The sequence below is a fragment of the Camelina sativa genome, chromosome 14 (genome assembly GCF_030686135.1).
Source record: "Camelina sativa cultivar CO46 ecotype springtype chromosome 14, ASM3068613v1".
NCBI lineage: Eukaryota > Viridiplantae > Streptophyta > Magnoliopsida > Brassicales > Brassicaceae > Camelina > Camelina sativa.
This window is the reverse complement of record NC_141893.1, coordinates 7,792,072-7,817,383: the sequence shown is the minus strand read 5'-3', so window position 1 is coordinate 7,817,383 and position 25,312 is coordinate 7,792,072. Positions and strand designations below refer to the sequence as shown.

The following is a 25,312-nucleotide window of genomic DNA, read 5'->3' as shown; positions in this document are numbered from 1 at the left end:
GGCGTGTTTGCTTTAACCTCCTGATTATTCGACGCGGTTGGTTGCAAATTGTTTGTATATGAGATCCGAACCAAATATTTATTATAAATAAAACTAATTGGCATGATCAGTACGGCTTCCTTTGAATAGTGTTAAACCAAACTGATATTTAAAAGTAGTGGTTTTTAAACACGAAGGCACTTTAAGGGTGTGGTTTTTCACACGATCCATGACATAAGCAGGAGTAACATTCGATTCCTGTTTCAATCATCTTCTATTTCTTTCAAAGAAAATAAACTATACATAACTGATGCTTTCAATGTAAATAAGTATTTTGGTTGAATATTATTACATTCAACTAAAAAAAAAAAATCAAGTGATTGTTTTTGAATAGATGGTTTTGGTTTTGGCGCAATCGTGGTTTAATGTCGTTTTGTTACAAGAACTTCTTCTCTATTCAAGACGTGGCTTATGGAGACATTGCTTCTTGAACAATAATTATGGCATTCGCTGCAGCTTCTTCTCTAAGATGTGAGAGTTCGTGTATATGCATAATGTAATTGACAGAGTTAGTAGAATTTAATTTGGGCAAGATTGAACGAGATTAGGTTTCCAATACTCTATTTTTATTTTGTTCTAATAAATGTGAGTCTCTCTACTCCTTCTGCGATATGTTGTCTCGATGCGATCATCCCAACAGATTTTCTTTATTCTTACTTGTGAGTTGTGTGTGACCGTGTACATGAGCTCCAAAAACCTATAGTATATGATTTTAATAAGAGTTACCACCAGTAGAAATTAGTTTACCAATCGAGTACCACAAGGAACTTCCACGTGTAGAGGATGATCCTTCCTAACCGACGGCAGAAATGATGTCACGTGGCACGATGAACAAAAGGGATCGTGGGTAACAGCTGAGACGTAGATACGACACGTATCATAATTGTGGATGCAAAAGAGTTTGAAATGGCCTATGCATGGCCTATAGGTTACACTAATCCGACCAAATCCTTCTTTTAACCTTTTCCTTCAGTTTCTTCTTCCTCTCTAGCTCGCTCATTATAACCAAGGAAAAAAACTGTATATTGTAATTGACCCGAAAACATTAAATTTGCTATTAATGAGTACTAAACTTACTTCCGGTATCTCTCAACATTTAGTTCTGTTGTTTTACACTTTTACTCATTATAGGAAAGTAAATATATTTTCATTCTCACGGTATAATTTGTATCAAAACATTTTGATGTTCTTTGATGTACTGATATTTTTCTTTCTTTTTATGCTTTTGATGTTAATACTGATCATGATTGGACCGACCATATATCATACGACACGAGTGGACTGTGTCATGATATATTTTTACTATTGACGACAAAATAGATGATAGTTTATTTGTTTATTTACTTTCAACCAAAAATTTTACTTGTTCTGATTCACAATAAGTATCAAGTTGTAATATTGTTTCACAAAAATATCATTTTAAGATTTAATCCTACAGTTTATAATTAAATCTTTTTTATATCTTTAATAATTTAATTTACGAATTAAAAAGAATACATTTTAATGTATATGTAAAAAGTATAGTAAAAATTTACATAATTTTCTTAATTTATATGAAAATGTCAAAATAACATTCTTTATAATAAAAATAGAGTTTATACTTTTTTTACAATACTATCTTAACATTAAAAAAATATAATTTTATATTAACTTTTTAATTCGATAAATACAAAAAAAATTATGCGGAAAATCCGCTACATGTGATTACACATCTAATTAACAACAAAATTTGTTAAAGAAAATAACGCTTCATATAATAATCCAAAAAAAAAGAAAATAACGCTTCACAATAGTTTTTTTATTGTATTTTTATTATTATAAAAACATTACACGTTACGTTTATACGTTACGTAAGAATATATATTAAAAATATTCCAAAAATAAAATAATTCTCTTTTAAAAAAATTAAACACTCATAATTTTTTAAAGTTTATACATAGAAATTTTGTTCTTACTAGTTAACAGAGAATTTATTGTTAAAACAATAAAAAGTTTGTATTGTGTGTGTTACTGCGCTGCAATAGATATTTCGTAAAATGTTAAAAATAAAACATAGTAAGAAAATCAATTAATATTGTTCCAGTACAAACTAAAATAGTTAGAATAATTTAACGTCGAAATAATATCGAAAAATGAATGTATCGCCATCGTGGTTCATATTCATTGTATTTGTCCGAGGCTCTTATTAAATATTTTCCTGATGCAAGGAAAAAAAAGTATTTTTTACCATTTTGTTTTTTTGTGAAAGGATTTTCTATATAAACCATCACATAGATGTCCATCCGAATTCGGACATGCGATATAAACAAAACAAGGATTCTTTTAAAATAAGAATCTCTCTCTCTTTCTCTCTCTATATCTCCCTCTCCGTGGTTCGATGGCAGCTTCTGTTGATCCTTTGGTGGTCGGAAGAGTAATCGGAGATGTGTTGGACATGTTCATCCCAACCGCCACTATGTCTGTCTACTTCGGCCCCAAACACATCACTAACGGATGCGAGATCAAACCCTCCACCACACTCAACCCTCCAAAAGTCAACATCTCCGGCCATTCCGATGAGCTTTACACTCTCGTATGTATCCATTTTCTCACATCTATCCATTTATGTATTAATAAACATATATGTGTGTAAATATATATGCACATGCGTTACATGATTCCTTTTCATCATGATCATGGTCTCCGTCATCATTATAGTAGAAACATGCATGCATATATTACTTCAGCACCATTTTTAAGATGTCCAATGCATTCGAACACAATCTCTCTCTCTCTCTCTCTATATATATATATATATATATATATATTTTCTATGATAAACTTCAAACATGTATTTATTTAAATAGAAGTGTTTTGCTATGATAAAAACTTTCAAACATGTATTATGTATACATATTGAAGCATGAAGCATCTATCTGGAATCTATTTTCTTAATACATTAGAATATTAGATATACTCAAAAACAAACGTTGAAGTGCTGTACTACTTTACACATACTGGTACATTCACATAGATGTTGACGTACGTAAAATTTATATTAACATAGATAGGTGTAAATATCAGTGAGTTTCTAATACATACTTAAATGTGTTAGTCACGGTTTAGCTGAAATTTTGATTACAATAATAACGTTTAATTGTTGCATGTGTTAAAATTTCATTGGCCATCTGTAAATCTAAATATTTCGATGCATGCAGGTGATGACTGACCCGGACGCACCTAGCCCAAGCGAGCCGAGCCTGAGAGAATGGGTCCATTGGTGCGTACAAGTGACGCACTCTTGTTTTTTGTTTTGATATCAACGTGAACACTTTATTAGTCTTATAACGGATAAATAAGGGTAAAATAACACTATTATTAGTCTTAGCAAAAGAATAACACTATTATTTTTTATTTCCAGGATTGTCGTGGATATTCCCGGTGGCACCAACCCCTCAAAAGGTATGAAAAATATCAAAGCTAAGTTCTCGAGTTTGAAAACAAAACTCAAATTGCTTCTTAGGATATTCTATTACGTTAATATCTTTGCTACAGTTATAACTCATGAAAGTGAACAGATTCTTACAACAACAGTGAACAGATTTATTGCTTCTTTCTTTCTTTCTTTCTTTCTTTCTTTTTTTTTTTTTGTGTTAAAAAACAGGTTTATTGCTTTGTATTTTAATTTGCTTGCATTATAGATAAAGTGACGTTAGTGTGCAAGGCATTAAGAAAATGTAGTGATAGTTAATTATGTCCATGATAATGTGTTTAGATCTAATTGACTATCCGTTACACTATTTTTATATTATTCATTTAATCATATTATCTTCGGACCGTGGTGCTTTCGGTTTACATATGAAATGAATATTATAAGAATAAACATAACTTGATTAGGGAACAACGACTTCAGTATGGCACGATGTCGATTGGTCGAAAACAATATACCTAACTCTCTCATAAGTTGCTTATGTTATATAATTTTAGTTGGTAAGAGCCAAGGTTTATCTTGCGAGATGTAACATTTGCAAACCAAACATAATTCAAATTCAAAAACATTATTCTTGAAGAAAGATGAACCCAATTAGTAGTTTACATCAGTTTTTAACTATATATGGTTATCTTTAAGGCATATAATTAGAGTCACTAGTTAATATTCCTGTGTTTCAAGCTATGTCCCACAGTTGCGACATGTGGTGTCCTCTCAAACCAACATCTCATGTTTGTCCGTACGTGTACATTGATGTATATCGATTAAACAACGTACACATGTCATCTAATAAAAAACCTTAAACACCACAAAACACAAATGAATAAAGGAAGCCGTCTTGTACGAGACGAGACTTTCATGTCATTGCTTAATTTATTTTTATTTTAGTACGATGAAAAATATTTCTATGTTTTGAATTTCAGGAAAGGAGATACTTCCTTACATGGAACCAAAACCACCAGTGGGGATTCACCGTTACATATTTGTACTCTTCAGGCAAAACTCACCGGTGGGTCTGATGGTGCAGCAGCCGCTGTCACGAGCCAATTTCAGCACCCGAATGTTCGCCGGACATCTCGATCTTGGTCTACCTGTGGCCACTGTCTACTTCAACGCCCAAAAGGAGCCTGCTTCACGCAGGCGCTAGTACAAGCAACAAACAAATACCATCTGCTGAGCCCAAAATCGGGAACTTTCTGGTTTTAAAACCAAAAAGAGCCTTTACCTATATATATAAACCAGAGCGGACAAGAATGTGGGTTAATATGTCAAACCACATTTTCTATTAGTCCGGTTATAGCTATAGCCTATATTAAGCAATATAGCCATAAAAAAATATGTGTCTATCCGGTTATACCTATAATCTGTATTTGCAGATAAATATGTGTATCCTCCTTTTATTTTCCATATGATGGAATTATGGAGTTGCTTGCTATAATATATGGTGTTCGTCTCTTTATCTTCTAATAAATCATATATTAAAGAGTTATGATGAAGCTAAGAACAGATTACATACCAAAAATAACGACTATAATCGTTGAAAGAAATCTAATATACTGTGTTTCTTCTTGATTGTAGTCTTCTTGCTCTCTGAGCTTCTACAGTTTGTTTTCACTTTGAAACTCTCCGCTCTAGGTTTTGCTCCACGAACTCTCTTTGTTGTAATGTTCACATGGTTTTTAATTTCCACTATATCTTCTTCTGTTGATTCGAAATTTTCCTTCTCTATTTTCTTCTCCGAGTCTTCTTTGATTACAGAGTCTTCAAGCTTGGACAAATCGATCATTACCTCTTCTTTATCCATTGCAAATTCGTGTTCGTTAGATTTTGGTGAAGAAGAAGACACATCCACTGCTTGGCTTTTGGTCACAAAAGAATTCTCAAGTTCTTGCAAACCGTACTCTGCAAATTCCAGATTGATTTCATCGGTTTTTCTTATCTTGAACGGGTTGTTGTCTGGAATGAGTGAGGGATTGCTGGGCCGGATAACCTTCTGATCCCTGTTAGGCTGAGAAAGGAGTTTGTGTAGATCTGAATCTTGTTTGGAATTCTTTGTCTCCTTCAGGACAGTGTCTAGATCGATCATAGCTTCATCTGCATTCCTTTTGAGCTCTATTCTTTCCTCATTTTCAGACAAAGAACATAACAAAAAGGAGCTTCTCTTTTCCTGTTCCTTGAATGATCGAGCAGGCGCCTCTAACTGTCTCTTAGACACCGGAAAGCGGTTAAAAGCCTCCATGGTTATGGGATCAACATTTCCTTCAGCAATTGCAGCAGCAACAGATGGCGACAAATCTCTGATGAGTTAGAAGTGTCAAGGTGAACAAAACTGCAAAACAGTCATGTGAAGATGTGATGAATGATACTGGACTTGCATTATTGCGTTTTAGAATGGTTAATGCCCTGATTTTTATAATATTATAAGAGAAGGTTCAAAATATTTAGGGAGGAAATGAAAAAGGATACGGTCCCAGGAACTCAAGTTGTTCAACTGGTAAACTCAGGAGGTTCTGAGAGAGGGGTTTCAAGTGCTTGAGCTTCTTAGCCTCAAAGTCATATCTGCAACATATTGAATCAAAGGAAGTTTTAGTGTGAAGCATAAAGGAATGGATACTACTATACTAGCAACACCTAAGTGAGACAAGAGTTACTTACATACGAGCATGCTGAAAAACTGAAACTGCTTCTGCAAAAGAGCTGGAGTAATCATCAGGAAATAGTTTGCCCTTTTTCGTCTTGAGAACTGACAAAACCTGTAATACAATATTGTTCCCACATTTAAATGTCTTACGCTTTTTGCTTTAGTGATGGGAGAAAGTATTTAAGCAATCATAGGAGAAAGTAAATGCTTACGCGTTCTACACTCTGGTACTTGGAGATGAATGCATGAGCTCTTGAAATGCCAACACCAGGAACCGAGGGGAGAAAATCACATCCCGCTAATACGCACATTGCTGTAAAGAGACCAGACCAAGAACAATCATCAACAATGTATCGAACTATGTTGGGAAGATTACATAATATAGTATAATACTAACCAGTGAATAGCTCTTGATCAAAATTCTGGAACGAAGGCTTTTGATCAACGGCTTGGAAAACATTATCAAGAATTAGTTCCTCCCCTTTACCATACCGGTCCATCTTAAAGATTACCTTTTACCAAACAAATGTTGGGGAAACATATCATACATTGCTCTTAAAACACTTATTAGGAACTTTGTTTATTTTGTAAAAGAAGAAAATCTTACAGCTTTGCAGCCATATGCAAGTAAATCGCTGTCCTCAGTTATAACAGCAGCAATCCCGCCTTGTTCCAGTTCGAGGCTGGATAGGTAAGCTAGCTGAGCATCAGCCTCATATGGAGCTACAATAAATTCGACGTTCTCTGAACTCAGAACCTGTGAAATTGTTAGGGTCTAAAGAAAGTTCATTTTATTATAAAGAAAATATACTCAGGTTAATAAACAATCCATACCTGAATCAATTGATGAGCCATGGATGATGTTACACTGACAGCTCTCTGCATATAGTGATGACATTGGGCATGAGCTCACACAATATCATAGTCTCGACTAAATTCTATAAGCAGAGTACAAGATCAGCTACTGACTAAACACACAAACCAACACATCAATAATGCCTAACTAGACTTAAGAATCAAGATGAACATGTTATGTTTGATTGACTAAAATTCAGACACAAAAAAAAAAAAAAAACGGATAAAGAGAAAAACTGAGTAGTAATAATATGTGCGTCCTAGTGAATCCCAAACTAGTCCCAAAGCTTTCATAGCTAGAAACTCTAAAGGCAAACAGTTACACAACTCAAAGATATAAGCCATTGAAATGAATAGAGCTAAGCACCTGAAAAAGCTCAGTAGCTAGCTGCTAATTAGAGCAACTCTAAAGGCAAACAGATCTACAAGTTATAGACTTAAGCCATTGAAATAAGAAGTAAGCACCTGAAAAAGCTCGGTGGCAGCTCCGACATTCCCTTCCTTGAGCTTAACCATTGCAGCGTCAAAGTTCGCCTTTCGCTTCCTGGTAATTAAAATCAAAGCCAAACGATTAGTTATATTAAAAAAAAAGTTAATAAAGGAAAAAGAAACAAAGAAGATATGAGAAAACAAAAGAGAGAGAGACGGAGAGTTTGCCTTTGACGTTCATCACCAGTGGCAGCCTTGCAGGGCATATGACCACCATCGAGAACAACGACAGGGATGATCTCATAGTGTTGAAGAAGGTTGACTCTGTGCATGAAGTAATCAATGTACCTCAGCTTCTTCTTCCCATTAGTATCTAAACACAGCTCCATACTACATGAGTATGCTGGTAGAACAAGAATCCAATTAAGTCATGAAATTTAAAGTATCAGCTCGAAACGCATCAATCAGTTTCCACATTCGAAATATCCATTAGTTTTGTGTATTCATTACAATTTTAAGGTTCACTAACAGATTTTAAAAAAAAAAAAAAAAGCAATTTTATTTGGGCCAAGCACGAAATGAAGGGGTGATTGAAGAGAGCAATAAGCTTACCTCCTTTGTGAAGCCATGAATATGCATCGATTCCCACCTGTAATGTGTTAAAAAAGGCATTAATTAAAAACTTGATTTTTTTATTTTAATGGAGATTTACTGACCCAGAACGATTAACGGAAACTGAAAATCGAAAAGGAAAAAGAAATGAAGAAACCAAATCGGAGGGAATTACTCGTTTGCCGGCGTATTTCTGGATATGAATGGGAAGGATGTAAGGCTTCATGAACCTGAGAAGATCCTTTATGCCCATTTCCCCTTTCTCCTTATCTTCTCTTCTTTTTCTTTTTAGGGTTCTTGAGGATTTTTCTTTAATCTTGTATTTTTTTTTTTCTAATCTCCGGTCTCGCTAGCTTCCGAGTGAGTGAGAAAAAAAAAAAAAAAAAAAAGAAACACAAGTTAAAAAAGATAACCTTGGCGCGAAATGCCAATGGCGGGAGTGAATAAAAATATGTTCGAGTTCGACTATCCCACTATACCAGTTTTCGCGACAAGAAGCAACTGTTGAGAGTTGCAATCTAATCATGTAGATTTCCAAAAGACAAAGAGTGTTATGTAGTCCTGGGCAAATAACCGATTGGATAGTATTTTAATTATCCATGGATATTGGTTATTAACCGAACCGAACCGATATTCATTCGGTTATCCGAATCAAACCGAACACGTACTAAAATTATGTTTTAGCCGAACCTGAGAACTCTACAAACTGGAGTGTGCAACATGGCCACTGCGCCACGTTGAAGTTTTAGTTTTGTATTACGTGTTAATTTATATAAGGTAATAAAAAGTAAACTAAAAAACCATATATATTTAGAAAAAAATACCAAAATATTTGAAATAAATCAAATATCAGGAAGTTTTTAGATATATTTATTAAAATATAATCAAATTTTATTTAAATAATATTTTAAAAATTTATATTACACTATTTCGGATATACGGAACCGAATCGAAAATAACCGAAACCGAACCGAACCGAACCCGAACCGAAATAGTAAATTAACCGAATGAATACTAAACCTCTATATCCAAACTAACCGGAACCGAATGGATATATCCAAAACCGAACCGAATACCCGAACGCCCATGACTAGTGTTATGTCTAGTACTTTCATATTAGTTTGTTCATTCGTTGGAGGTGCTCAATTATTTTGTAATTTCAAATCATATTAGTATTTTTTTTTGTTTGTCAAGGATTATATTAGTGTACAAGATTAAGACTCGTGCTCTAGCACAGATTAAAATTCATTTATTTATATTATATTTTTTATATAAAATAAAATTTATGTGGTTGTTTTTAAAAGTTTTTTTGGATAAAACATTAAGCAATAAAATCATATGCTAAATATGATGGTTTGAAAAAAAACACATATTTTGTAAGCTTTATACTGTTAATGATTCTAGATAAGTATTTGTGCTATAACACTGGTTAAATTTTATTTTATACAAAATTTGTTTCAATATCGACTTGTTTCTCCGCTAGAAGTGAATAATAAGTACAAGTGATACTTATCTCATATATATATATATATATATATGATGAAAAAAGCTAGTGTGAGACAACTTCCACTATTCTACTACAATAATAAGAAGTAGTAGAAAAAGTATTGAAAGCTCTTGAAGAGTATATATACTATTGTCTATGGGAACACAGTTTGATATTAATGTGTTATAATCTCTCAGTTAGTCTCAAAGTTAAAAGGGTCTAAGATATAATACATGACCCAATTTGAGAACTTTATTGATTACAAAGTGGGATTCAAATCGAGATTGATAGACATCAAGTGTCATCATCTCGAGGGGGAGAATTGATGAATCCCACATACAGAGGTGATAGAACAAATTTAAGATTATGTTCACACCCAAAATGAGTTTAATCACTCATATGATAGAGCAACACTTGAGGATTTGAAAAGTAATCATGTTGAGACAAAAAGCAAATAAAATACTTTGAAATCATAAGTATTATTACCCAAGGCAAGAAAAGTATTTTAGAGATTACATGCATTATCTAAAAGATAAAATGTTTATATTAAACCATAAGGTTTAATAAAAATCTCACTGTTTGGCATGACCGGTTAAGCCATTCCGGTTTAGTATTGATGCGAAAGAATAATCAGAAATTTCTGAAAACATTCACTAGAGAACCTAAAAAGTTTTCTAGTGATTTATTATGTGTGCTGCTTTACAAAGCAAACCGATTATATGGTTTTCACCGACCCAATAAATTTGGATAATGTCAATTTTCTGGTACGTATACAAAGCGATATTGTGGACAGATCATCCACTATATATGTTTGTCATTAACTTGCAAAATGGAGTTTGCGAGAGTATTTAGTTAATTGACAATGGTGGTGAAACCATGCTAAGTAATTGACATAAATGACTCTATATGTCAAGTAATTCACATCATGCCAACGAATAATCATGATTACTCCCTCATTACAATTGGTTTGGGTCAGAAACCAGATATCTTCCATCTAAATGTGTTATACATGTTAATTGCTCCAAGACAGTTATATAAGATGGAATTTGAAAGAATGTTGGAAATATGTTGGATGTGAATCTGTTTTAAAGATTGAATATCTCGAGAATTTGAGGCTCGAGATGCAGAGACTGTTTTAGTGAGTCAGTCTTTCCAACATGAGGGAGAGAAAATAAACAGCTGGTAAAGAAATATATTGTAAGAATTATCTTGATCCTCGTACTAAGAAATATGCGCTAGAAATTAAAAAGATAATTTATTGGCAAAGTTTGCAAAGATGCTAAAAGCATGCAAGAGCCATTTTCTGACCTTGAGTGAAAAATTCACATATAGTTTTTGAGAGCAGTTGTAACTTGTGGCACGAAGAGTAGACATGACCACTCTCGCACTGTTGTAACTTGTGACAGCCTTGACATGTCTACAATTTGAGGCGAAAACTGAAAGATAGTTGCGGAATCCGTTTGTCATCATCTTGGTGGATATACTTCATTTGATTTCTGTGGACATCCGTGTGTCTCATGTTTAGAGATTTGTAGTCTTGCAAAAAAAACCGGGTAATGTTTGTTTTCTCGAGTGGGTGAAAATATATAAAAAAAATCATTGTTGTGATTGTTGTAAAACACTTAGTGGACTTCGTACGGACCGGCCCATATACCGTCTTTATGTCCTTGGCCTTTCGGCCCATGTACTATCGGCCCATCGGCCGATGGCCTTCTCGGCAACACCCTAATCCTATGTCGGTTTAGTTTTAGCCTTTGTACTCTACTATATAAGCATGTAACCTCGAGTTTAATCAATAAGAATATACAAGAGCTTTATCCCTAAACTCTATATTCATAACACGTTATCAGCACGATAGACTCCTACCACCTAAAACCCTAAGGCAGCCGCCGCTTTCATCCTTCTCTTCCAAAACCCTAAACCGCCTCTTGTTCTTCTTCTCCTACGAGATTTACCTCTATTATCTCGAAGTTCTTTTGGTGATTCACGAGCATCCTTAGCTCGTGATCAAGTTACATACAAAACCTGATCGAGGTTCGTGGTACGCGGATCGGGGGTGAGTTTCAAGTACGTGCGGCACAAGGAGCTGTTCGTGGGAAGCAGTTTGTGGTTCGTGGAAGCTGTTCGAGGTTGGAGGTTCGTGAGATATCTGAGGTCTTTAGCTCCCAAATCAAAACCGGTCAGAACCTATTGGTGTTAAGGTAAACAAAATTCGAAACCCTCTTAAAACCCTATAATCGAATTTGAACCTTAAAATTAATGAAACCTAAACATCCAAGTACACAATCTAACAAGCTTTAAATTCCTTAAACCTAAAACTTAAAATCGGTTGTTAGGTTGTTAGATTGATCGAGAATTGCACCAAAACTTTGTCAAGCTTAAAATCTGATTTGATTGTTTGAAATTGCTTGATTTGTTATGTTGCATAAGAACCTAGAATTGTTTTGTTAAAATCATAAGATAGAAATTAATCAAGCTGTTCTAGGAGATTTAAAACTTGGACTGTTCATGCATCATGATCATAATCGATTTTGCTTAGGATTGTATAAATTCAGCTGCATGATTTAGTTTTGTGTTCTAGGATTAAATTTGTTTGTTATTAAAAGTTATGTTAAATTTCTATAAATCTAAAACAATGAAATTGAAATTAAAATATAATCAAGATAAACTTCTAAATTTAATTTAGTGGTTATCTAAAATCCTAGACTAAATAGGAAATTTTAAGAAAAATTAAATCCTATCTAGAAATTGTTGCATGCATTAGCATATTTGTTTTTGTTGTTTTGCATGCATGAATTTAAACCATAAAACCATAAGTGGCAAAGCATGTTTCGGTCTCAAATACCGCATGGCCCAAGCATGGTACGGTTTCAAATACCGCATGTCCTATTGATCAAGTGCATGGTTCGATCTTAAATATCGCATGCTAACATTCGGATGTCTACTTCTGTTTTATGCAGATGGCAAGCCTTAAGAGCCTAGATTATCCAATACTGAATGCTTCTGGTGATAACTACTTGCTATGGGCAATGAACACCAAGATCAACTTGAAGTCAAAAGACTTGTTTGAATGCATCGAAGAGGATTCCACATGCACAGACAAGCAAAAGAATAAGTGTATCCAGCACATGCATCATCACATTGCTGAGAGTCTCAAAAACTAGTACCTATTCATAGAGGATCCTCTCGTCCTTTGGACAGCGCTTAAACGCAGATACGGACACCAAAAGACGGTGCTCCTACCAAAGGCCGAGTACGATTGGAAACACCTAAGGATCCAGGATTACAAATCCGTGGATGAGTATAACTCTGAGCTTTTTAGGATTGTCTCAGTCCTTAGGCTGTGTGGTACGGTAGTGACGGAAAAGGAGCTATTGGATAAGACATTGTCTACCTTTAGTCCTAACAATATCGTCCTTCAGCAACAGTACCGACAAACGAAGTTTGCGGACTATGGGGAACTAAATGAGTGTTTACTGCTAGCTGAGCAGAACAATGAACTGTTGCTGATGAATAGTGCTATGAGACCTCCCGGTACAACCCCATTACCGGAAGCACACAAAGTTGATTTGGGACAGAAAAGTGCTGCAGAGCCTAACGAGCTTAGAGAGCCTAGAGAGACCAACTACGTCCACAGAGAAAGACACTACGGCCGCGGCCGTGGTGGCAGAGGACGTAGCGGTCGTGGAGGCCAAGCCGGCCGCGGATGTGGTAACAAGGGCCGCGGGCCTTTTAAGCCACAAACCAAGGCAAAATCGGTTTGTCACCGATGTGGTATGTCAAACCACTGGGCAAAGAACTGCAGGACTCCCAAACACCTTATTGATGCATACCAAGAGATCTTGAAGAAAAATCCGGAAGCTAACTATGTGCATCTCGATGATGAAGGAGACTTCGATCATGAGAATGATGACTTACTAGAGACTTCCGATTGTTTCAAAGATGATGAATAAATTTTTGGTTTTATTTTTGGTTTAATTCTATGCTTTGATTTATTTCTATGTATTGGATGATTGATTTGGTTTAAATTTAAGAATTTTATTCTATTGCCTTATTACATTACAACACAAAATGTTGTTTTATATAGAAATGGCTGAGGATATGAGTGAGCTAGTGGTGGACAGTGGATCCAGCCACACCATATTAAAAGATAAAAGATATTTTATCAACCTCACCATGAAAAATGCCAATGTTAGTACAATTGCGGGTATAGCAAACTTGATAGATGGCTACGGCCAGGCTCACATTATGTTGCCTAATGGCACACATATTGAACTAAGTGATGCCATATACTCACCCAGCTCTAAGAGAAACTTATTGAGCTTTAAAGATATAAGACTAAATGGTTATCATGTTGAAACCAAGGGTGAAGGAACTAAAGAATTCCTATACATTACAGAAAATGTAAATGGACAAAAGAAAGTCCTAGAGACTATACCTGCACTAGCCATTGGTTTATACCAAGCTAGGATTAACATGATAGAGGCTAACTTGGCAAAGCACAGAATGTTCAACGAACAGTTCACTCTATGGCATAACCGGCTAGGCCATCCGGGTTCGAACATGATGCGTAAACTAATTAAGAGTTCGAATGGGCACAACCTTATAGAAAGGAAAGTTATCCCTAAAAATCTCACGTGTGTAGCATGTGCACAAGGGAAACTTATAATACGGCCTTCACCAGCCAAAGTCCATAAAGAGACTTTAAATTTTCTGGAAAGGATACAAGGTGATATATGTGGACCAATACACCTATCCTGTGGGACATTTCGATATTTTATGGTGATGATAGATGCATCAACCAGATGGTCACACGTTTGCTTGTTATCCACAAGAAACCTAGCATTTGCTAGAATGGTGGCTCAAATTATAAGGCTAAGAGCACATTTTCCAGATTTTCCACTTAAGACTATACGTCTAGATAATGCTGGTGAATTCACATCCCAAGCGTTTAATGATTTCTGTATGTCCAGGGGGGTGAGTGTGGAACATCCCGTGGCACATGTCCATACACAAAACGGATTAGCTGAATCCTTCATTAAACGAATACAATTGATAGCTCGACCATTGTTAATGAGATCGAAGCTTCTCGTGTCGGCTTGGGGACACGCAGTATTACATGCAGCAGAACTCATACGCATCAGGCCATCTAGTGAACACAAATATTCACCATCCCAACTATTAACGGGTCATGAGCCACACATATCCCATCTCAAAATATTCGGTTGTGCCGTTTATGTACCGATTGCTCCACCACAGAGAACTAAGATGGGACCTCAAAGGAGGATGGGAATATAAGTTGGATATGAGTCTCCCACCATCATAAAGTATCTTGAGCCAACCACAGGAGATTTATTTAAGGCCAGATACGCGGACTGTCAATTCGTTGAGTCCGAATTCCCTGTAATGGGTGGTGAGACTAGCAAGCTGGTCAAAGAATTAACATGGAATCAAACATCCTTAAATTGGCAAGATCCTCGAACTCTAGCATGTGATGCAGAGGTTCAAAAGATTATACACTTGCAAAAGCTAGCTAATCAATTGCCAGATTCCTTTGCTGACCCAAATAGAGTAACAAAATCGTACATACCAGTTTGCAATGCACCAGTACGTATTGATGTTCAAAAGGAACACAATAATCAAGTTGCTACAGAGTCTAAAGCCCGTTTGAAACGAGATAGACCATTAGGTTTCAAAGATAAGAACCCTCGGAAGTCTAAAGGTGCAAAACAGACCGAGGTTCAGGGAATTATAGAAAATGCAGACATTGCAGCGACAAATCCTAAGGAACCGAATGGAGTTCAGGACGCTGAACTTCAAGGTCCTATAGGTGTTGATAATAATGAAATATCAATCAATTATATAATGTCTGGAATTAAAATGGAACCGAAAAGATGTCGACATCGATGATATATTTGCATACAAGGTAGCACTTGACATAAATGAGGATCTAGAACTCACATCCATATTAGAGTGCACTCAAAGCAAAGATTGGCTTAAATGGAAAGAAGCTATTGATGTGGAGTTAAAACTCTTTAAAGAAGAGAAGTGTGTTTGGTCCGATCTTAAGGATAACACCTGAAATTAAACCAGTTGGACATAAGTGGGTCTTTGTAAGAAAGAGAAATGAGAAGAATGAAATCGTGAGATACAAAGCACGGCTTGTAGCACAAGGATTCTCTCAAAGACCTGGCATAGATTATGAGGAGACATACTCCCCTGTGATGGATGCAACAACATTTCGGTACCTAATAAGTTTGGCCATCAGAGAAAAACTTGATTTGCGGTTAATGGATGTTGTAACTGCGTACTTATACGGTCCACTAGATAATGAAATCTATATTGAGATTACCAGAGGGTATTGAACTTAAAGCAAAGAATGGTTCTCGAGAACAGTACTGCATAAGGCTAGACAAATCACTTTATGGACTGAAACAGAGTGGTCGAATGTGGTATAACCGCCTAAGTGATTATTTGGCAAAGAAAGGCTATAAGAACGACCCAATCAATCCATGTATATTTATAAAGAAGTTTGCAAACAAAGGATTTGTGATAATAGCAGTCTATGTGGATGATTTAAACATCCTTGGTACCTCTGGGGAAATCGCCCAAACAGTAGAATACCTCAAGAAAGAATTCGAGATGAAAAGACCTAGGCAAGACAAGATTCTGTTTGGGATTGCAACTTGAGTACAAAAACAATGGTATCCTTGTGCATCAAAAGGCATATACAAAAAAAAGTACTCAAGAGGTTTAAAATAGACCAAGCTCACCCATTGACTAGCCCAATGGTTGTTAGAAGCTTAGACTTGGATAAAGATCCATTTGGTCCAAAGAAGGCCAATGAAGAAGTTCTTGGACCTGAAATGCCTTACCTCAGTGCTATAGGAGCGTTAATGTTCTTGGCTAGCCACACTAGACCGGACATATGTTTTGCCGTGAACCTCCTAGCAGATCAGTGGCCTGATGTCACAGACCTTCCAGATTATGTAGAGTATCAATTTGTCCCGGCACCGTCTCTACGTTCTTTATTCCCAGCAGTTAGTGATGATGCTCTCGACTTGTTGTCCAAAATGTTTACCTATGACCCAAAGGCTAGAATCTCCATTGAGCAGGCTCTAGAACACAGGTGCATAAAGTTCACTATCTATTTTTAGGCAAAGTAATATAGCCTTCTGCTCTAACATCTTTGCTTTCATTTTCTCAGGTACTTCACTTCTGCACCTGCTCCTACTGACCCGGCTAAGCTCCCGAAGCCAATTCACAAGCAGGATGGTATATCCTCTGACGGTAAACGTGAGGCCATTACAGTATTATCACCACCACGTAAGTTTAGAAGAGTGATGCCTGAGCGTGGGAGGGTTGATAGTTTGAAGTCTCATGTTGACAAGGATCAACAAGCACCCATGTCATTAGATTTTACCATCCTTGTTGAGCGACCTCCAAACCGGCCAACTATCACCAGGTAAAAAATACACCGCCACTGTGTGTTCTAATGTCAGTTGTTATTACAGTTTCTCTAGATTGATTGTGTTTTGATGGCTTATTCTTCTCCTTGTTCATTTTGTAGTGCTGATAGAACCCATCTGAAGAGAAAACTCGATCTTGAATTCTAATAAGACTGTTGGTTTCGCACTCTTGCCTCGTTCTCCAATTTCATGTTATGGTGAGACCACAACATTGTTAAGTTGTCAATTTACTGCTGCTTGTGTAAGCTGGCGATTTATACCTTTTCATTTTTTTAGCTTAATTACAAACCAGAGGGATCCTAAATTCACAATGATAATATTTTGTTGTCCAATAGGGTTTATTCATTGTAAACTGATCATCCTGTACTATGCCGTCTATGATTATAAAGCTTTCTTCTACTTTTGCTTCTGGGAATCTTTTGCACTACAAAGAGAACTCTGTTTGATTACCCCAAGAATTTTAATTGATCCATTGACAGCTCAACAAGAGTTAACCAACACAAAGCTTATAAATCTCATACAAGCCAGAAAAAACAGATGCCCCCCAGGCCACAGGTGCGCAAGCTCTTCTTTAGTCATCCACGATTGAAGACTATCACGATTGCTGTGCAATTGTCTTTGCAACGACGTTCTTTAACAGCTTCTTTTACCAGACGGCGACTTATCATGCTTACAGGCAAGCCCTCCTGCAAAATAATAGTTGTTAGCATCTAAGAAATCTCTCATTTAATTTCCCTTGCATTCTTTAAGACAAAGTGATTTGGCAACTGTAGGTATTTTTACCTTCAAAAGTTTCTGAACAAACCCAACAGCATCACTTGGTCCAAACACCTGAAAACGAATGTATTGTGTAGATTATATAAGCACCAAACTTTGAATATAAAGAAGAGCTTGCGGTTCTTGAATCCAATCAGTAGAATACCTCAAGAAAGAATTTGAGATGAAAAGACCTAGGCAAGACAAGATTCTGTTTGGGATTGCAACTTGAGTACAAAAACAATGGTATCCTTGTGCATCAAAAGGCATATACAAAAAAAAGTACTCAAGAGGTTTAAAATAGACCAAGCTCACCCATTGACTAGCCCAATGGTTGTTAGAAGCTTAGACTTGAATAAAGATCCATTTGGTCCAAAGAAGGCCAATGAAGAAGTTCTTGGACCTGAAATGCCTTATCTCAGTGCTATAGGAGCGTTAATGTTCTTGGCTAGCCACACTAGACCGGACATATGTTTTGTCGTGAACCTCCTAGCAAGATATAGTTCTTGTCCAACTATAAGACACTGGAATGGTATCAAACACGTCCTGCGTTACCTACAAGGAACGGTAGATTTCAGTTTATTTTATACTAACCATAACAAAGATGGTTTAGTTGGTTTTGCTGATGCAGGTTACCTATCCGATCCACACAATGGTAAGTCACAAACAGGTTAATGTGTTTACGCACTATGGTACTGCGATCTCTTGGCGTTCCATGAAACAAACTCTTGTGGCCACATCGTCAAATCACGCGGAGATCCTAGTCATACATGAAGCCAGCCGTGAGTGTGTTTTGGTTGCGGTCCATGACTCAGCATATTCGGACCGATAGTGGATTGGAGGACATCAAGGAAGCAACCATAATCTATGAGGACAACACGGCCTGCATTGCACAGCTCAAGGAAGGTTACATCAAGGGAGATCGGACGAAGCACATACTGCCAAAGTTCTTCTTCGCACATGAACTACAAAAGGCCGGAGAAGTTCAAGTAGTGCAAGTTCAGTCATGTGACAACTCCGCCGACCTCTTCACCAAATCGCTACCGACTACAACGTTCAGGAAGCTCGCGCATCAGATTGGAATGCGGAGGCTTAGGGACTTGGAGTGATGTTTGGAACAGGGGGAGCAATGTGTGCTGTACTCTTTTTCCTTCACCAAGGTTTTGTCCCATTGGGTTTTCCTGATAAGGTTTTAATGAGGCAGCATCCCCTAAGCACATTGCGTCGATCCCATCCAACATAGGCACGGTCGTCTCGTCCAAGGGGGAATGTTGTAAAACATTTAGTGGGCTTCGTACGGACCGGCCCATATACCGTCCTTATGTCCTTGGCCTTTTGGTCCATGTACAATCGGCCCATCGGCCGATGGCCTTCTCGGCAACACCCTAATCCTATATCGGTTTAGTTTTAACCTTTGTACTCTACTATATAAGCATGTAACCTCGAGTTTAATCAATAAGAATATACAAGAGCTTTATCCCTAAACTCTATATTCATAACAGTGATTGCATTAAGATGGTTCCGAAAGATTGTTTATTTTTCTCTCTTTTTGTAATCATACAAACTTGATTGCTCAAGTCTCAAAAGGTGTCAACTTTTAAGTGAACAAAAAAGCGGCAATGCACACTGTTTTCTTGTAAAAAGAAAGGGTGGCATTCTTACAAAAAGGTGACATACAAGTCATTTTAGACAACAAGAAAACAGCAAGCGTATGGTTTATGCGTATTGGCAGCAGGTTAAAATAGTGTAAAGCCTTTCACTGAAGATGTGAACGGCTTATACAAATGATGACTCGTTTGTTTACTCGTTTACTCGATTAGTTACTCGTTTGTTTCAAGTGACTATATAAAAATTTACAGATTCAAATGCATATTCCGCTATTTTTGGTATATATTACTGATGAATTCATTTGACACAAAATAAGAGTAACTCCAAAACCGCAAGATTCTTACGTGATAAGATAAAAAAGCAAACCTAGATTGACATGAAACCAAACATCCTTCTGAAAACCTCAGGGTACTTTATGAGTTGTTGACAAAACATAAGGGATAAAAGAAAACCAACAACGAGATAGCAGATAGAGCAACCAAGTGCACGAGTGATGGGATTACTAATAACGACCAATACCCCAAACTCTAATAACTCCATCGGTATAACCACTGAACAGGGTGCTTCCATCAGCGCTCCAGTTCAGGCTTGTGCAGTAAATAACCTGACCCAATCAACATACATATCGAATTCAGTTTCCATTGTTATACACAGAAAACAATGGGCTATGTTTGAAATTCTTCAGGAATGAAGTCTAACAACATGAATCATCGAAAAACGAACACTTTATAAGATATCAAGTCTTGCAAGAAATCTCAGGTAATCGAGTAGTATGGAGAATGAAATACATTAAAACCCTACGTTGACAAGGTAGTCTCAAATCTATAGACTAAAAACGCAATTATTATACAGGTTTCAGAGATACATATCCTCACCAAGAGGGTGCATCTACGGTAATGCCTCTATGAGAAGCTAAATACAAGCAAAAGACGAAAACACAAGTAACTCACATGACATAGCAAAGAAAACAACCAGAATTAATAATAAATCAATCCATTACAATCTTTTCAATGAAGATCCTCATTTTCCTACAACAGACCTAGATTACTACTTAATCATCAGACATAACCATCATTACAAACAACAACAGAGCATTCTATCAATACCAAAGTGAAGCTTGAAATCAAGTCATGAGTTAGTTTGTTAGTATGTGTGTACCTTTTTCTTGGTGGCAGCAGGACCACTGTTGTCAGCCTTCTCGGCCTCAGCCTTAAGATCAACCTTCAAATCCTCAACAATGATCTTGCTCTCCAGGTCCCAAATCTTAATACCCTGTTCAGTTGCAGCACATAGCCAGTACCTGTTGGGACTGAAGCAAAGGGCATGGATCACAGAGTTAGCTTCAAGAGAGTAAAGCTTCTTCCCCTCAGCCAAATCCCACAGCAAAACAACACCGTCTTTGCCTCCACTTGCGCAAAGTGAACCATCAGGTGACACGGCAACAGTGCTCACGTATCCAGTGTGACCAGCCAGAGTCGATCTGAGCTTGCAGTTCGAGAGGTTCCACACTTTCACGGTCTTGTCCCACGAGGCTGACACAATCGTCGGCTGGAGTGTGTTAGGGCTGAACCTGACGCAGCTAACCCAATCACGGTGTCCCTCACCACCTCCTTCTGAGATCGTGTACTTGCACTCACCTAGAGTGTTCCACAGCTTGATCGTACGGTCACGAGACGCAGAGACGATCTGACGGTTGTCAAGGGAGAAGGCGACGGAGAGCACATCCTTGGTGTGTCCGACGAATCGACGAGTGGAGACACCAGCAGCTAGATCCCAAAGACGGAGCTCACCGTCCCAGCTACCGGAAAGGGCGAATTGTCCGTCTGAGGAGAGGACAACATCCTCAACGAAGTGAGAGTGACCAGTGAGACGCCTCTGAGCTACACCGTAGGACTTGTCGTCCTTGGTGAGTTTCCATAAAATGATGGATTTGTCGCGGGAAGCTGAGACGATGATGTCAGCGTTATCGATTGGCGTGGCGATTGCGGTCACCATGTCGGTGTGTGCACGCATGGTGCCCTTCAAAACGAGTCCTTCCGCCATTGTCGGTGTCTGGGAAATGCCTCTGAAACTAGGGTTTTCGTTTTCTCGGGGAGGCGGAAATACAAAGAAGAAGGGCGTAAAAAAAACAGAAGAAGCTATATATATGAGTGTAACAGAAAATGGATTAGGGTTCATTTAATAATGGGCTTATTTGATAGATTTATTAGTGGGTCTAATACATCTTAATGGGCTTTTGTGTATTTGGTTTGGTGGCAGCTTCATGTAATCCGTTGGTGCATAAAAAAAAACACATCCCACTCAAGAGTCAAGACTCTTAAATAGCTTCACTCCACCTTCTACGAGCCTCATTTGGACAATATGAGTTGTTTAGATAATCTCGGATTTGGGAGAAACTATTTTTGAGAATGGTTCTCAGGTTTGGTCAGTATTATAAAGATGTAAAGAACCCTATCCTGATTCGTGGCTAAGACTTCGAAGCTACATTTGCGACATAATGGACACAAGAAGCATGTTTGTATTTGTATACACTATTGTGCAGATACCAATACCAAGCATGCTTCATCTTTACTTTTTTTGTTGCTCTGTTTTAAAAGTTTGATTTTCTTTTTATCTCTTATTAGCTTGTCTCAACTGTTAAAAGGGAGAAACTGAATCAATGTTCTTGAGTATGTTTTAAGACGGAAAAAGAAGCATCCTCCTATTTAATATTGACCGTTAGTAACATTTTGCATTTTCTGATTTTGATATTACTAGAAAATTTTATGGCATAAAAAAAATACTAATTGAGTGGAATGAATCTATGAATTGGTCATTATTTTCGTATAGTAAAAGATAACGAATTTGTTGTAGTATATTTCAGTTTCTAACTTTTTAAGTTTGTTTTCAATCACATACAGTATTTCCTTACATGTGGTATATGAGGAAATATAGTCATCAGGTCAATACTAGATCTTTTCTATTTAAAAGTAGTTCAATATCAGCTGAAACAGCATAAAATCTTATTAAAATATAGCATAACATTTTAGTATCAAAGCTATTTTAAGTATGTAAATATTATGGATTCTGGAAAAGCAATAACAATTGCTAGTGGGAAAGAAATATATGGAAGTATGGAACTCCACACTTACACTTGGAAAACATTTCCAGCTGCATTGAACATTTACCTACACACTATATTACAAATTTTGAAATAGTATAGGTTTTCATTTTCAATCTGAATTTAATAAGATGACCCAACAACGATTTGGCCAAAGTTATTTGAAATTCAGGCATTCAAATTTCCAACTAAATCTGTTGAGTATTAAATTTCTTCGAACAGTGTGTAACAACTACACACATATATCAGCTGGGTTCATTTAAATAAAAGCCGGTTCCGAGCAAATCACATACTGTATTTTATAAGAGGTGGATATATGATTAACAAGTACAACTATTAATACGGATATTAATTACTTGTAGACACTTGGTTTATTGTGCATCAAACTAGATGCTTTATTTAGGCAGGAAGCAAAATTATAAAGAACTTACTAAAAGATATACATAGTCGTGGTATACAGAGAAGCATAACTTCACATGCGAATTAATTAACAGTGCAACATAATTAAAGACTTAAAGTAAAGTGGAAATACAAAGTACCAAGCATATTAAAAAGTTACATATTAACATGTTACCAAAAAAAAAAAAAAAAAATCCTTTTCCAACCTAGTCAAGATCCATCATCCATGTATGTTCACCCCTGCAGCACACAAATAGTGATCAAAGTCATTATGAAAGTCAATAATAATTTGAGAGAGAGATAGGGAGAGAGAGATGAAGAGCTCCCTTCAATCCAAAGAAGAGTGAAGCCATTAAAGGGGTAAGTGAAAGCTCCTGAGATATGGAATCCATAAAAAAACCTTATCATCAATGATTTTGAATTTGATAAGGCTTATGGGATCCATAGCTTAGCAGCTTTACTTTACCCTGCTAAACCCTCCATTGAACTTCAAGGAGCTCTTCCTCTTCTTCTTCTTCCTTTTTTGTCCTTGTACATAATATCGTGTGGATCTGCTTTGAGTAACTCATATTCATATGATCATGAACCCCTTAAACACTTTTTCTTTTTGTGTTGGCAGTCACATGCATCATCTAACCTAAACCTATTCGTTTCATATATGAAGATATTTACTATAATACGGAGGGTAAGAAAACTAGGCAGATGATATTTGCAGCATTTGAAACCAACACGAAGCCTTAAATCACTAGAGATCCAAACAAGAAAAACAAGGAGGGATAGACTTGTGGATTCTTAAGTTTAAACAAAACCTCTATAAATTAACCATTAAACTGTTTAAAACAGGAGAGTTAAAATAACAAATGGAAAGATAAAACTTGATTGAAGGAAGCTGGTAGATCATCGGATCTATTATCAGAGATAAAAACCTATAATATATGAGAATCCTGGAAAGAAAAAAAAATAAAGGAGGAGAAAGAGAACAAGATGAAGAATAAACCATTCGGAGAATGGCCTTTTAAAGACGAAAATCTTTAGCCCTAGTGAGAGGAGAGAGAGAGAGAGAGAGTCAAAGATAGTAATAGATCATTTCGAGGATTTTTTTCTTTTTTTTGAAACCATGGTTTACAATTGATTCAATTCATAAATCTTTTACATTAATCCAAAATTATATATGTACATAATACATAATTCGTTAGCCACTTATTCAGTAACAGTTGTCACTCATATACTCAAGTGCTTACTTTTTTTTTGTTTTCTACTTCACTCTTTTTCATGTCTATTCAATGTTTTTCGTTACTTATATTACCAATAATCACAAAACAAATCTTGTCAACCAAACAAAACTATTCCAATATATCTTTTTCTAACCTACTTTTTATTTGGTTAGAAGTTCTAATTAACCTTACTTTAGATTGGCATGATGCCAATATTCAATTGTAACAAGAATATTTAAAGAGAGTGGACACGGCAACTAATGAATAGACGAGTTTGATAACGATTTGCTATAAAAATAACATCGATTTATAAGGGATATGAAGTTTGGTTGATTGATACATGAAAAAATTATCATACAATACAAAATTATTAAAAATAAAAGTGATGGGTGGACATGAAAAGGACTTTGGGAAAAAAGGTACTGACATTGTTTAGCTTAGATTCCCTTTTTAAATAAAAACGTCACATGCCTCTTCATTGGCTTTTGTGCTTACCCCACTCCTCCTTTTATAATTTCTTAAATCTTATTGCAACATTCAATTTTTTTTTCCAAATATACAAAACAACAAAAAATGGGCGGTCAGGATTGGAGGATGGATATAACAGATGATAATAACCCGAAAGAGAATCTATGGGTAGATTTCTTACAGAAGAAAACTTTTGTCTCATTATTACTTGTTACATTATTGCTTTGTGTTTTTTTGCATTCAACTTTAATTAACTAGAGGAAACTATGTAAAATATATAAATTATTGAAGATTCTAATGGTGTGAGAGAGAAAAAAATACAGTTACAAAAAAATCTATGTGTGTTTACATTTTTAGAAACATTTTTTGAATTTATTTAAGTTCAATTATTCATTCCTGCATTGCAAATATTGTTTACATCTATATACCCATTTTTGGAGACATTTAGCAAATAAATCTTGGAGTTGCAACCTATTTACACGCATGTCATTAGCATTAATTATTAATTTGTTTTTATTTAATTAATTAATATTAAGTTTTGATTTTTGGAAACAAGATTTCCTATCCTATTAAAATTTCCAAAACAATAGGAACCACTCCATTTAACATTAAGTATTAAAATTATAATTAATTTAATTAATATTAAGTTTCTAATTTTACAAAACAATATTTTCTGCATACAGACATTTCCTAAACAATCGGCATAATCAGTAAACGACAATGTTTTTAAAACCGGACCGGAAGATGAACCAGAAATCTTTTTGGGT

At 36.1% G+C, this 25,312-nt stretch overlaps 4 protein-coding genes, 1 long non-coding RNA gene and 1 pseudogene across 6 annotated transcripts; 3 read left to right on the top strand and 3 right to left on the bottom strand.

Moving 5' to 3' along the window:
• The first annotated feature begins 2,317 nt into the window (after positions 1 to 2,317).
• Positions 2,318 to 4,963, top strand: LOC104740498 (protein MOTHER of FT and TFL1-like). Its single transcript, XM_087483278.1, has 4 exons — positions 2,318 to 2,611; positions 3,237 to 3,298; positions 3,440 to 3,480; positions 4,432 to 4,963. Exons 1-4 carry the CDS (start codon positions 2,417 to 2,419, stop codon positions 4,653 to 4,655), a joined length of 522 nt encoding a protein of 173 aa, XP_087339404.1. The 5' UTR covers positions 2,318 to 2,416; the 3' UTR covers positions 4,656 to 4,963.
• LOC104740499 (exonuclease 1-like) lies at positions 4,964 to 8,571 on the bottom strand. The gene is made up of 12 exons (XM_010461114.3): positions 8,525 to 8,571; positions 8,221 to 8,398; positions 8,046 to 8,082; positions 7,662 to 7,836; positions 7,470 to 7,548; positions 6,984 to 7,028; positions 6,757 to 6,906; positions 6,547 to 6,661; positions 6,362 to 6,462; positions 6,164 to 6,261; positions 5,975 to 6,067; positions 4,964 to 5,805 (listed from the first exon to the last, which is right to left on the bottom strand). The coding sequence occupies exons 2-12, from the start codon at positions 8,296 to 8,298 to the stop codon at positions 5,037 to 5,039; spliced, it is 1,740 nt and encodes a 579-aa protein (XP_010459416.1). The 5' UTR covers positions 8,299 to 8,398; positions 8,525 to 8,571; the 3' UTR covers positions 4,964 to 5,036.
• A 3,920-nt stretch (positions 8,572 to 12,491) lies between these two features.
• Positions 12,492 to 13,484, top strand: LOC147927936 (uncharacterized). The gene is made up of 3 exons (XM_087485943.1): positions 12,492 to 12,648; positions 12,865 to 13,065; positions 13,369 to 13,484. Exons 1-3 carry the CDS (start codon positions 12,492 to 12,494, stop codon positions 13,482 to 13,484), a joined length of 474 nt encoding a protein of 157 aa, XP_087342069.1.
• A 2,913-nt stretch (positions 13,485 to 16,397) lies between these two features.
• On the top strand, positions 16,398 to 17,407 carry LOC147927935 (cyclin-dependent kinase D-3 pseudogene; annotated as a pseudogene). The gene is made up of 3 exons (XR_015580770.1): positions 16,398 to 16,660; positions 16,739 to 16,996; positions 17,102 to 17,407. The product of XR_015580770.1 is annotated as a cyclin-dependent kinase D-3 pseudogene (transcript).
• A 10-nt stretch (positions 17,408 to 17,417) lies between these two features.
• On the bottom strand, positions 17,418 to 17,904 carry LOC147927934 (uncharacterized). The gene is made up of 2 exons (XR_015579455.1): positions 17,784 to 17,904; positions 17,418 to 17,686 (listed from the first exon to the last, which is right to left on the bottom strand). It is a non-coding gene; the product is annotated as an uncharacterized LOC147927934 (long non-coding RNA).
• Positions 17,905 to 19,712: 1,808 nt separating this feature from the next.
• Positions 19,713 to 21,470, bottom strand: LOC104740497 (small ribosomal subunit protein RACK1z-like). Its single transcript, XM_087483277.1, has 2 exons — positions 20,523 to 21,470; positions 19,713 to 19,968 (listed from the first exon to the last, which is right to left on the bottom strand). Exons 1-2 carry the CDS (start codon positions 21,405 to 21,407, stop codon positions 19,867 to 19,869), a joined length of 987 nt encoding a protein of 328 aa, XP_087339403.1. The 5' UTR covers positions 21,408 to 21,470; the 3' UTR covers positions 19,713 to 19,866.
• Positions 21,471 to 25,312: the final 3,842 nt, after the last annotated feature.

Excerpts from the sequence above, each read along its gene's own strand:
- LOC147927936 (XM_087485943.1), top strand. The coding sequence starts at position 12,492 with ATGGCAAGCCTTAAGAGCCTAGATTATCCAATACTGAATGCTTCTGGT. Across the intron at positions 12,649-12,864 it reads AGACAAGCAAAAGAATAAGT|TCCTTAGGCTGTGTGGTACG; the intron begins GTATCCAGCACA and ends GGATTGTCTCAG. Across the intron at positions 13,066-13,368 it reads TAGTGCTATGAGACCTCCCG|AGATCTTGAAGAAAAATCCG; the intron begins GTACAACCCCAT and ends ATGCATACCAAG.
- LOC104740499 (XM_010461114.3), bottom strand. The coding sequence starts at position 8,298 with ATGGGCATAAAGGATCTTCTCAGGTTCATGAAGCCTTACATCCTTCCC. Across the intron at positions 7,549-7,661 it reads ACTGGTGATGAACGTCAAAG|GAAGCGAAAGGCGAACTTTG; the intron begins GCAAACTCTCCG and ends TTTAATTACCAG. Across the intron at positions 6,068-6,163 it reads GTTTTTCAGCATGCTCGTAT|ATATGACTTTGAGGCTAAGA; the intron begins GTAAGTAACTCT and ends AATATGTTGCAG.
- LOC104740498 (XM_087483278.1), top strand. The coding sequence starts at position 2,417 with ATGGCAGCTTCTGTTGATCCTTTGGTGGTCGGAAGAGTAATCGGAGAT. Across the intron at positions 2,612-3,236 it reads CCGATGAGCTTTACACTCTC|GTGATGACTGACCCGGACGC; the intron begins GTATGTATCCAT and ends CGATGCATGCAG. Across the intron at positions 3,299-3,439 it reads CTGAGAGAATGGGTCCATTG|GATTGTCGTGGATATTCCCG; the intron begins GTGCGTACAAGT and ends TTTTATTTCCAG.
- LOC104740497 (XM_087483277.1), bottom strand. The coding sequence starts at position 21,407 with ATGGCGGAAGGACTCGTTTTGAAGGGCACCATGCGTGCACACACCGAC. Across the intron at positions 19,969-20,522 it reads CTGCTGCCACCAAGAAAAAG|GTTATTTACTGCACAAGCCT; the intron begins GTACACACATAC and ends TGATTGGGTCAG.